The sequence below is a fragment of the Bremia lactucae genome, linkage group LG1, assembly GCF_004359215.1.
Source record: "Bremia lactucae strain SF5 linkage group LG1, whole genome shotgun sequence".
Lineage (NCBI taxonomy): Eukaryota > Oomycota > Peronosporomycetes > Peronosporales > Peronosporaceae > Bremia > Bremia lactucae.
Window position 1 is genome coordinate 10,635,667 of NC_090610.1, and position 11,325 is coordinate 10,646,991.

Below are 11,325 nucleotides of genomic sequence, written 5' to 3' on the forward strand. Positions count from 1 at the left end.
TGTATTACACAGCCGTTACCGGCGACACTCCACGTGTCGTCGTCCCTACTTACAATAATTTGCGCTTGCGCATCATCTATAAGTGTCACGATGCACCAACAAGTGAGCATCGTGGACGTGAGAAAACTTATCTCACAGTAAGTCGCGACTTTTACTGGCCCCGTCAGTATCAGCTCGTGCGCAAGTACATTCGTGCTTGCGAGGTATGTCAACAGATGAAGCCTAGCCCTTCCTCCCGTGCACCTCTCCAACATCTATCACTTCCGGCAGAGTATTGGCAGCCCGTATTTACGGACTTCATCTTCGGATTTCCCGAAGACGATCACAACAACAATGGAATCCTTGTTTTTGTAGACAGATTCAGCAAGATGGTACATCTTGCTGCAGTACCAGAGTCGATCACGGCTCCGGACTGTGCCCGTGTCTTTATGAACACGGTATTAAAACTCCACGGATTACCCCGTGAACTGGTCTCGGATACAGATCCAAGGTTTACGGCAGAGTTTTGGCAATCCGTATTCCGATCTCTCAGAACACGGCTGACTATGTCAACTTCTGATCATCCAGAGAAAGATGGTCAGACGAAACGCGTAAACCGCGTCCTCGAAGAGATACTTCGAGGTTACGTCCAACCGTATCCGAACTGGAGCGAGTTTTTACCGATGGTCGAATTCGCCATAAATAATTCGGTGCCTGCGTCTACAACGCATACACCGTTCTTATCGTGAATGACTTACGCCATCCACGAATACCCACCCAAATAAAGGGATCCTCTTGTTTAAGATGGGGTGGACTTGCACGAGCAAAACCATTTCTGGCTCATGCTCATCACGCGTCGAGGTTACCAACGACGCGAGTGATGTCGAAGCAATCGACATCGAAGATGAGAAAGATCTCATGGCAGTGCGCACAAAGCGCACTGGAAAAGACAAAACAAATGAGTCAGCAGAGAAATTTCTGCTGGCTCGAGAATCAGTAATCCGTTTCGTACAGGATTCCATTGCTAACGCAGTGGACCGTAAGAAACGGAACGCAGACAAACATGGAAGAGCAAATGCTCTTTCATTTAATATTAATGACCTAGTACTACGCTCTACGGTAAACTTACCTAAGCGTGTAGTCTCTAATGTGGATAGCAGTAAACTACTACCCAAGTGCATTGGACGGTGTGATATCTGCAATGTTGACGCTAATGTTGCAGATGAAAGAATTCAAGGACATTGCTTTGCCGCTGGATGGGATGGAGAAATCCACCCATTTTAACTTTTACAGAAATTATTGTTATTAATTTATTTTAATAGTAAGAAAATACTTAAATTAAGCGGATGAAAAAGTCATACGATTAACATTGATAGCTACTATCAGGTATTCATGAGAGAGTCCGATGTAGCCAAAACAGCTCTAAGCACATCATGACAAACGCGTTTCGGTTTTTCAAAAGGGTTAGTTTGAAGGCTCATAATAGAAATGTCGAAGTTAGACTTGGAATGGGCCATTCCGCGTACTGCATCGCAGAGGCAGTGCATAGACAATAGAATTGCCACGAAAGATGCGAACCCACACTACGTTTTACGTTGGTCGGCTCCGCCCGTACCATCAGCTCGCGATTTCTTCCGAGGGCGGATCTGACCACCCTTTTCTAGAATCCCTAAAATATTCTTGTCATCACGAACCAGATTCTCATGCTGAATCTGGAGATTCTCATGTCGGGTCCGAAGATCCTCGAAATCGCGATGAGCTGACGACAGCCCATCACGAAGAGCGTGATACTTCCGTTCGTACTCCAACATGGAGTACGCACTCTTCGAACGGTTTTCCAACCGTTCGACATAGTGAGTCTGCACCGTCTGCTACAACGAGTGACGCTTACCGCACTCGTGTTCAAGACCCTTTTTCAAATACATGAAGGTAGCGGTCGAGTTTGTCGATCTTTGACTCCAGATCCAACACACGGTTCGGATCTAAATTTTTCCTCCTCCTCCACAACCAATTGGTGGATTTCCACGGTGGTCAACTGTTCTCCTTGTGGAACGTATTCTTAACAACCGTGATGTGAAGAGGCAGCGAACGAGTTATCTGGTTCGCTGGCGCGGTTATTCACCTTCGCATTACAGCTGGGAGCCTCGTTCCCAGCTAATTGTTGACGTTGAGGGCCTCGTCCGTCAGTATGACGAGACCCATCCGATGGATCAGAAGGTCCATCGGAAAACACGCGCCCTGGCGCTTGTACTTTAGTGGGATTACTATTACTCTCACTAAAGAGGTCCGCAGTGCGCACTGGGTGCACGAAAAAAACCGTGTCAGCACTAAAAGTGCTGGATCGAGAAGCAGTTGTCCGTTTCGTGCAGGATTCCGTCGCCGAAGCGGTGGACTGACAGAAAACGAAACTCAGACAAAAAAGGAAGAGGAAACGTTCTTTCATTTAAAGTTCACGATCCTAAACCTACTGTCTACGGTAAATCTACCCAAGCATGTACTGACGAATTTGAACTTGCTCAGCCTACACGAAGGGTGCGCTGCAGCATATGTCAAAATGTCGGTCATAATGTTCGAACTTGCCCAAATCGTGTAGTTTTTTCTAGTAGTTCCATGCCAGGTCACTTGCGTGAATTGTGTCTGACCTGAGCTTTAGGGTTTGAATGAAACGTTGGGCGTGAAATTATGGAGGTGGGGTGGAATTATGACGGTGGGGTGAATCGCGCGCGTGAAATTAGAGGTGAGATAAATTTAGGGTGGGGTGAATTTAATATTGAGACTTTAGATTTATTATTTCGCGGGATGGGTTGAATATAGCACGAATTTAGGGTGAGGTGAATATTATAATATTGATTTTAGGGTTATTTAAGGGGGGTGAATTTAACCAAAGGTGGGGTGAATATAACAATTCCCTTAATTTATAATTGAGTTAGTGTGAAATAGATCAAAACAGAGAACTTAATTATATTATATACAGTTTGCTTTTAACCCTCTTTAAAGCTAGTGTTTTCAAGAGAGTCTTCCTTTGCACGTACTAGTGTAACGTGAAGGGACGTGAGGCACCACTAGCACTGAAGCAGTGCGAAGTGGACTTGTACTGAAGCAGTACAAGTTGGCAGTGCCCCGTTACATGTTGTTATTAACAGTTCGGTTACTAAATGTTTAGAGAAAGCTTTGTTGTTCGCAATATAAAAAGCACGCACCCAGAATTACAGCAACATAAGAAGACAGGCAACTTATTGCAAGTCACTTATCAAAATGGTAGCAACAAAGAGCGACCCGAATTGTGTCGAGCCGGCGTGCGCCGATAAGATGGGCTTCCTTAAAAGTGCTATCAGCAAGAAGGTGCTTGTAAAAATGACACAGCCTGAAGTGTCCAATGATTGCCCATTGAATCGAATGGAAATTGGGAACGCTACATGGAAATTGGTGAGTTTTTCGGGTTTTGGACTTGGTATTATCTTTTATTTGCCAAATTGCTCCAGCTGCATTCAATGGGAATTTACTACCCGGACAAGCCCTCGCCTGGTTATCAAGCCAAGGCTAAGACATTTATTGAGGCGTTGGCTCTCATGTATCCGTGTGTGCACTGCGCCGAAGATTTCCAGGAACAGATTACTAAATCTCCACCTAAGTGAGTCGCAAAAAAGTCTTATTTAAGTCTTGCTCACTATAAATGCGTCATGCTTATTTATGGTAATTACGACAGGGTGGAGTCACGCACGACGTTCTCCATTTGGCTGTGCGAGCAGCACAATATTGTAAACCACAAGATCGAAAAGCCTTTATTCGAGTGCACAATGGAAAAACTGGACGAGCGATGGCGGAAGGGAAATCCAAAGTGTTGGGGGCAAGATGGCGACGAAGATTCTGCTGAAGAAGCTTTAGGCCACTTAAGAGACAGCTAACTAACAACTAATTGAAATTAGTTGAATTGGACAATTAATTGAACATGTACTGAGTGCAACTCAAAAATGTTAAGAAGCGTTTCGAAATGTCGCGCGAAGGGATGATCGCAACTTACAAGTCGTCGTGCTTAAGTCTTTTGTCGGCGTGGGAGCAGACTTTTCCAATGCACGTATTCGCTGTCAGAACTTTACATGGGCTTGAAAGCAGCTAGTCGTACCTTGTAGAGTTCCACCACACATTCTGTCCTTCGCTGGAGTAAAATCATCGAAAAACGTGCGCGTCAGCTCATCTTCGTATTCACCGACAAATCCATTGCACTGCGCTCAGTAGACATTATCTAGATAAGCTAGAAGTTCAAATCAAAACAATTATGATATGTACGTACTGCATCACTCATAATTCGTTTGGTCCGGTGACTGTCACCCTGTAGCTTTAGCGGGAGGCGATCGCAAATATCGTCTAAAACATCTAAAATGCGCACCTAGTTTGGGACAACATCAATTTTGATGGGTATGGTGAGACGATTTTTTTGTCGCCAGTTAACAAACCTCGCTGCGCGAATACTTGATCTGCTTCTTCTCCTCGCTAATACGAAAGACGACCTCCATTACGTAGTCATTCTAGGAGACAAAGAAATACATGATTACTATATATTGCGATTGATGCTTTAATGCTTAACATTACGTACTTGCGTATTATTCAGCTGGGTTTCTACTTCATTCACGATTGCCTTGCAGACTGCATTTAAGAAAAATAAAACAAATCAACACGTCATCAGTATGAGCAAAGGTAGTCTGTAACTCGCAAAAAGAAATCGTTATTACTGCAGCACGATGCAAGCTGATTCTCGCCGTCACAGTAGAGCTGTGCGTGACCAGCGATGGCAAAGCGCTGAGAGTAGTCCCATCTACGCAAACTTTTTTAAGTAGGTTTTGATTTGTAATATCAGCTACGTAGCATTACCTGTCTGTCCAGCCACGAGCACCAGGAAGTATAGCCGCCACCGCAAATGCTACCGCTTTCATCGTCGACGACAATGGAACTTGCGCGAAATATGGACCAATCATGCACTCCCTCCTGCAGAAGTCGATAACGAGAAAATATTTTCTGCTTTACGTTCTAGAAGCTCACCGGCGTGAAACCACGTGTACAATCTTTTTACTTGTAAACTACGATAAATGAATTAATTGGAGGTGATTTAATTTACATCCGACCGATTCGTCAAAGATTCGGCATTGTCTAATTCACGTCGAAGCTGTCCAGTCTTCGCAGTTGTTGAGAGTATTATGAAGAAAGCGAGCCGCTTGTCGTCACTTCGGCTGCTCTTGTTTATAGCCTTGTTCTGTATAGCTCTTCTGTCGGGCAGCTTTTGCTTGGCGGAGTCGACAGAATCGCAGAATGAGCTGGAGTGAGTCGTCCACTACATGGCGCGTGCTTATGTTTTACTTCATTGACTTATGTAATGGTATATGTGCAGAAGAGATTCGTCGAATCCTGTGGTGGACGATCTAAAAGAATTGACTGGTGGAGAAACGTTCGCGTTTCAGGCCGAGGTATCCCGCCTCATGGACATTCTCATCAATTCTTTGTACCGCACCAAGGAGATCTTTCTGCGTGAACTTATTTCTAATGCCTCGGACGCCCTGGACAAGATCCGCTTTCTTGCGCTGTCGAATAACGAGCTCCTTAAAGAGCAACGTCATTTAGATATCCGCATTAATTTCGACAAGGATGCTCGGACGCTTACCATCCGCGACACGGGCGTCGGCATGACCAAAGAAGATCTTATTGCCAATTTAGGTACGATTGCCAAGTCTGGGACTGCCAAATTTGTCGAGGCGATGCAAGGCGGTAGTGACGATAGCAGTCTTATTGGTCAGTTTGGTGTCGGCTTCTATTCCGTCTACCTCGTTGCCGATCGTGTACGTGTTGTAAGCAAGAACAATGACGACGACCAGTACATTTGGGAGTCTGATGCCAATGCGTCCTTTGCAATAGCTAAGGACCCTCGAGGCGACACTTTAGGCCGTGGTACTGAGATCACGCTGTTTCTTAAATCTGATGCCTCGGAAATTTTGGACCAAGACAAGCTAAAGAGTCTCGTTGGCCACTACAGTGATTTCATTACATTTCCCATCTACGTTAATGCAACCTATACGGAATCATATGAGGTTGACGAAGAGCCTGCCGATAATGAAGACGATATTGAAAAGAACGCAGACACTACTAGTGAGGACGACGAAGAAAAGGATACAGAAGCTACTAGTGAGGCCGATGAGGAACTTGAGATTATGGAAGAGACCGAAGAGTCTAACTCTTCAAAAACCCGCACTGAGACTCGCACTGTGTGGAAGTGGGAACGTGTTAACGAAGTGAAGGCTATCTGGACGCGCTCTAAGGATGATATCGCCGACGAGGAATACGAAAGTTTTTATCGCTCATTGCAAAAGACGGATACCACGGATCCACTGACGTGGATTCATTTTCAGGCTGAGGGAGAGATTGAATTTAAGTCTATTCTCTACGTGCCTGGCCAGGCACCTCGTGATATGTACACGCGCTTTGAGAGCAAAAAGGCTGACATAAAACTCTACGTCCGGAAAGTGCTAATCACGGACGACTTCGATGACTTTTTGCCGCGTTACCTCAATTTTATCGCCGGTGTTGTTGACTCGGACGATTTGCCCATCAATGTTTCGCGTGAGACTCTGCAAGAAAATAAGATTTTGCGCGTCATTCGCAAGAAATTGGTGCGAAAGATTTTGGAGATGCTGCGCAAATTATCTGAAAATGACGGTGAATACGGGGAGGAAGAAGACGATGAGACAGAAGTTATCGACCCATCAGCCGAAGTTGATTTTAAAACGTCGGAAGAATCCGTAAAGGATGCGAAGATAGAGGTGGAGGAAGAGAAGGAGAAAGAAAATGCCACTTACAATAAGTTCTGGGAGCAGTTTGGGAAGAATATCAAGTTGGGTATCATTGACGATGCTGCTAATCGCGGCAAGCTGGTGAAACTGTTGCGCTTCGTGTCAAGTGGGAGCGACGGCAAGTGGACATCGTTAGAACAGTATGTAGACCGAATGAAAGATTGGCAAGGATCGATATACTACATCGCTGCCGATAATGCCGAGGCCTGCGAAAAATCACCTTTTATGGAGAAGATGCGTGCAAAGGGTCTTGAAGTGCTATACTTTGTCGATGCCTTGGACGAGTACGTGGTATCACACATTTCAGAGTTTGACGGCAAAAAACTTGTGTCAATTGCCAAAGAAGGTGTTAAGTTCGGCGATGACGACGAATCACTAATCCAGAAACGCGATCAGTTGTATGCGGACAAATTTTTAGCGCTCACGACCTCGCTTAAGGCTCTCTACGGAGACAAAATCTCCCGTGTGACGATGTCGCAGCGCGTGGTCGACTCGCCCGCCGTTATGGTGACCTCTCAGTGGGGCTATTCGGCCAATATGCAACGCATAATGAAAGCACAGACCTTCTCTAATGGTGATAAAAATTCTCCTATGTATGGCACTGCCTCGGCAATTCTTGAGTTAAACCCCCGGCACCCTATCGTCTGCAAGCTTCATGAACTTATGGTTAATGATTCTCAAAAAGAGGAGACGAAAGACCTTGCATGGTTGCTGTACGACACGGCGCTTGTAAATTCCGGTTTTGACATGTCCGACACCAGTCAATTCTCGGCTCGTGTGCACCGCGTTATGAGGAGCGTTATGGGTATCGATAGCTTTGAATTGGAGCCGGAAATTGAAGTTCCGGAAGAGGAAAAAGATGTTGAGGAGGTGGATAATTTGGACAAAGCAGAAAATTCTCCGTCGCTCGATGCCGAGATTTACGCGGAAGCTGATGATGACCAGAGCGAAAAGGATGAGCTATAGAACATACACTAATGAGTTGGGCAAGAGTTAATGAAATGGTATCAAAGATAACAGCACACGCGTTTAATCTTACGATTTCAATTAATGTATAAGCGTAATGTATGGATTGACACTATATCATCGTTGTTCTGCCCCCACCTTTTCTTTAATCAGCCCAACCCCCCACCCATTATTTATCAATATAACGATGCCCCGTGGCTTCTAATTGGTCAGGAGCAAAGTGGTTTAAAAAGTGGCTGTTGCGAGCAGTTGGACATTCTCTCGGATTTTGTTACCTTTCGTGATGCACCCACATTGAGTGCGTTCCTGCATCACGGCGCCGACGTGATAATAACAAGTACTATGTCTCGATTTGCACCCAATCGCAAACCAGACCATCTGTGGCAGCTCTGTGAAGCAGATAAAGCGATTGACAATCGGCGTGGAGGTAATTGCTCATCCGAATGAACTGTTCCTTGATGAGCCGACAAGTGGTGTGGATGCGCGTTCTGCGAAACTTATTATGGATGGTATTCGCAAGGATAGCAAACACAGGGCGTACAGTTGTGTGCACGATTTACCAGCCATCAACCGAAGGGTTCAATTTTTTTGAGAATTTGCTACTAATAAATAGCGGTGTTGAGACGGTTTTGCCGGTGAGATTGGAAAGAACGCGAGTGCGGTGATTGCGTACTTCAAGTCAATCGACGATACGGCGAAGCTGGAAAACAATTACAACCCCGCGACGTGGATGTTGGAGGTGATCTGTGCCGGTGTGGGCAACAACAACGGTGAGAAGACAGATTTTGTGAGAGTTTTCCAGTTGAGCAATAACTATGAAGTGTTGTTGTCAAATTCAAATTGTGAGGGTGTGACTAGTCCATCGAAAGAGCTTGCTGAATTGACTTATGGCGACAAGCGTGCTGCAACAGAGATTATTTAGGCTGAATTCCTGCTTCAACGCCTTTTCCGCATGCATTGGCGCATAGCTTCACAGAACCTGACTTGATTTATTTTCTATCTCATCTTGGAATTGTGTTCGGTTTATATACGTACATTAATGCAGAGTTTACGTCGTACGCCGGTATCAACTCGGCCATGGGAATGCTCTTTTGTTCAACCTCATTTGTTAGTTTCATCAGTGTCATGCCAATTGCTTCAAAAGATCGATTTGCTTTTTATCGCTAGCGTGCATCGCAAACTTATAACGCTTGGTGATATTTCGTTGCCGCGACGGTGGTGGAGATTTCGTACGCGGTTTTTGTCACGATGATTTTTGTCGGCCATACATTCCAGTGGTAGGCTTGGCGGGAACTGCCACGTTCTTCGCCTATTGGTTTCATCTTTCGCTGTTCGTCCTATGACAGGCGTATAACAGTCAGCTCTGCTCTTACCTCATGCGGCCTTAGTACGTGCCACGATCTTAGGTGTGCTGCTTCAAATGATTTTCTTCCTATCTGCCGGGTTTAACTTTTATGGAAGCTCCATCTCCTCAGGCTACAAATGGCTGTATCACGTTACTCCACCCAAAATACGCGTTGGCTCTTGCTGCAGCACTTGTATTTGGAGACTGCGCAAGTGACGGTGATTATATGTGCTAATGTGAAGGTGGAAGACTACATGTCCGACAACTTTGGATGAATCTTAGCGAGATTAACTAATATTACGCATTATGCGTTTCTTCATCGTTGGTGTTCTTGCACACCTGTCGCTCCGCAAATTACAAAAATTATTCAGTATGCTTTCTAAAATTGTCAGCCATTTGAACTACTCGACAAATGATTCACAATTTTATGTATGCACAATTTTAAGTATGCTTTCAAATATTGTGAGCCATTGGCCTTCTTGACAAATGGTTCACAATTTTAGAAAGCATACTGAATATTTTTTTTAATTTTAATATTTTACATAATCTCGAAATTTTTGCGAGTTAAAATGCTTCTAAATAAAGCTGTTTTTGGTGCGCAATCGCATGTTTTCTGACGAATCAGGAGCCACGACTTTCGGTTAATATATTAATAATTGATGGGTGGAGGCTGATTAAAGAAAAGGTGAGAGCTGGATAACGGTACCCTTCTTTTAATTGTGATTACAATATTTGTTTGTCGGATGTTGTTTTGGTTGTGTTTACCTTTCATCTTAATCAGCTTTCCTTTATAATTTCGTATCCGTCCTCTTTTGTATTTCATAGAAGACTAACCGCTTTTGTAGCGTCTGAATCTTCTGACGTTACTCGTACGTCGCCGAGAACTTCCTTCAACCTGTGGCGCAGATACAATTTACATGATTTCTTAGCTCTTTTGAAAGAGCCTTTACATTTTGATACTTGTGAAACTCAACGCTAAAAATGGCAAAGCTCCCTTATCAGCTCGTCAGCCCTACTGATGTTTCTCGCACACAAGGTTACTTTCAACTTGAGTATTCTAACGGGGCACTATGACTTGTACTGTTTCAGTACAAGTCCACTTCGCACTGCTTCAGTTGCGAGTGGTGCCCTACGTTAATTGACGTACACTGTACGTGCAGAGGAAGACTTCTCTTAAGGTAATTAGCTTAAGAGGGTAAAATGAAAACTGTAGTTAGTATAATTAAGTGTCTCTTGTTCTATCTTTGTAAATGCTAACTTAATTATAATCTAATACTAAACATGTAATGAATTCTTATCTCTATCTTATCACTAACTCTCTCTTTGATAACTCCTACAGCTGATTAGTCTGCGGAAGAAATAGGTATGATGGTCTATACCTATTCATGGATAAGAATTCTGAATATTACTATATAAAGTAATATCCTCCAAATATTATCTGCCTTTTAGATATAATATGTTAATAAACAACCTTTAAGTGTTAATATCATGTAACGATACACCCCGTTACATCACCCCCCCTTAAACGACAATCACTCTGAATGTCATTGGATGGAGTGGTCGCTATTAATTTTTAAAACGATGTTGATTGGTCAGATCCATCATTTTAATTTTCCATCGCATGAAGGATCAACTCATGCGGGGTGACGATGCGCCTTCGGCTGCGGTTCGTGCAGCCACGGGTGACGCATTGCTATCTCTTGCGGCAGACGGAACGTTTGCTGTAGTGTCTTCCACTCGCACAACACTAGATGTTGCGAGTGCACGTGGTGATTCACCACGTGAATACGACCCCTCTTTGGAGGCCGGCTACGAATGCGAGTCTGATGAAGTGGCCGACTCGGGGAGAACGGAACAGTCGCCTGATATACGTCAGGCGGCTGACTATGAGCCTTCAAATGAGAGGGCTCATTCTGATAGACGAGTAAACAGTCTATTTGGATCCGACGATGAGGATGATCCCTCATCGCCCGTACGATCTCCCATACGGTCACCTGCACGTGTCTCTGTGCAAGGTGACGACGATGGCGTAAGCCATCGTAAGAAAAGTTCTTGTGGTACCCCTGCTTCAGAGGGTACCACTCAGGGGAGTGAAGACAGTAAAATGTCTCATCTCGCCCCTGAAAAGAAGCCGTGGCTTTTGCCAGAAAGGCTCATCAATAGCTTGTCTGGAGAAACTACTCCTCACAATAAATATCC

At 44.5% G+C, this 11,325-nt stretch overlaps 3 protein-coding genes across 3 annotated transcripts; 2 read left to right on the forward strand and 1 right to left on the reverse strand.

Annotated features, from left to right (window-relative positions):
• Nucleotides 1–3,234: 3,234 nt before the first annotated feature.
• Nucleotides 3,235–3,884, forward strand: CCR75_008555 (uncharacterized protein; the record flags this gene model as incomplete). Its single annotated transcript, XM_067966607.1, has 3 exons — nucleotides 3,235–3,405; nucleotides 3,462–3,610; nucleotides 3,686–3,884. The coding sequence occupies 3 exons, from the start codon at nucleotides 3,235–3,237 to the stop codon at nucleotides 3,882–3,884; spliced, it is 519 nt and encodes a 172-aa protein (XP_067820397.1).
• Nucleotides 3,263–5,009, reverse strand: CCR75_008556 (uncharacterized protein). The gene is made up of 9 exons (XM_067966608.1): nucleotides 4,849–5,009; nucleotides 4,710–4,792; nucleotides 4,574–4,623; nucleotides 4,434–4,505; nucleotides 4,271–4,366; nucleotides 4,103–4,202; nucleotides 3,686–4,040; nucleotides 3,462–3,610; nucleotides 3,263–3,405 (listed from the first exon to the last, which is right to left on the reverse strand). The coding sequence occupies exons 1-7, from the start codon at nucleotides 4,950–4,952 to the stop codon at nucleotides 3,997–3,999; spliced, it is 549 nt and encodes a 182-aa protein (XP_067820400.1). The 5' UTR covers nucleotides 4,953–5,009; the 3' UTR covers nucleotides 3,263–3,405; nucleotides 3,462–3,610; nucleotides 3,686–3,996.
• Nucleotides 5,010–5,158: 149 nt separating this feature from the next.
• Nucleotides 5,159–7,941, forward strand: CCR75_008557 (uncharacterized protein). The gene is made up of 2 exons (XM_067966609.1): nucleotides 5,159–5,293; nucleotides 5,363–7,941. Exons 1-2 carry the CDS (start codon nucleotides 5,172–5,174, stop codon nucleotides 7,779–7,781), a joined length of 2,541 nt encoding a protein of 846 aa, XP_067820399.1. The 5' UTR covers nucleotides 5,159–5,171; the 3' UTR covers nucleotides 7,782–7,941.
• Nucleotides 7,942–11,325: the final 3,384 nt, after the last annotated feature.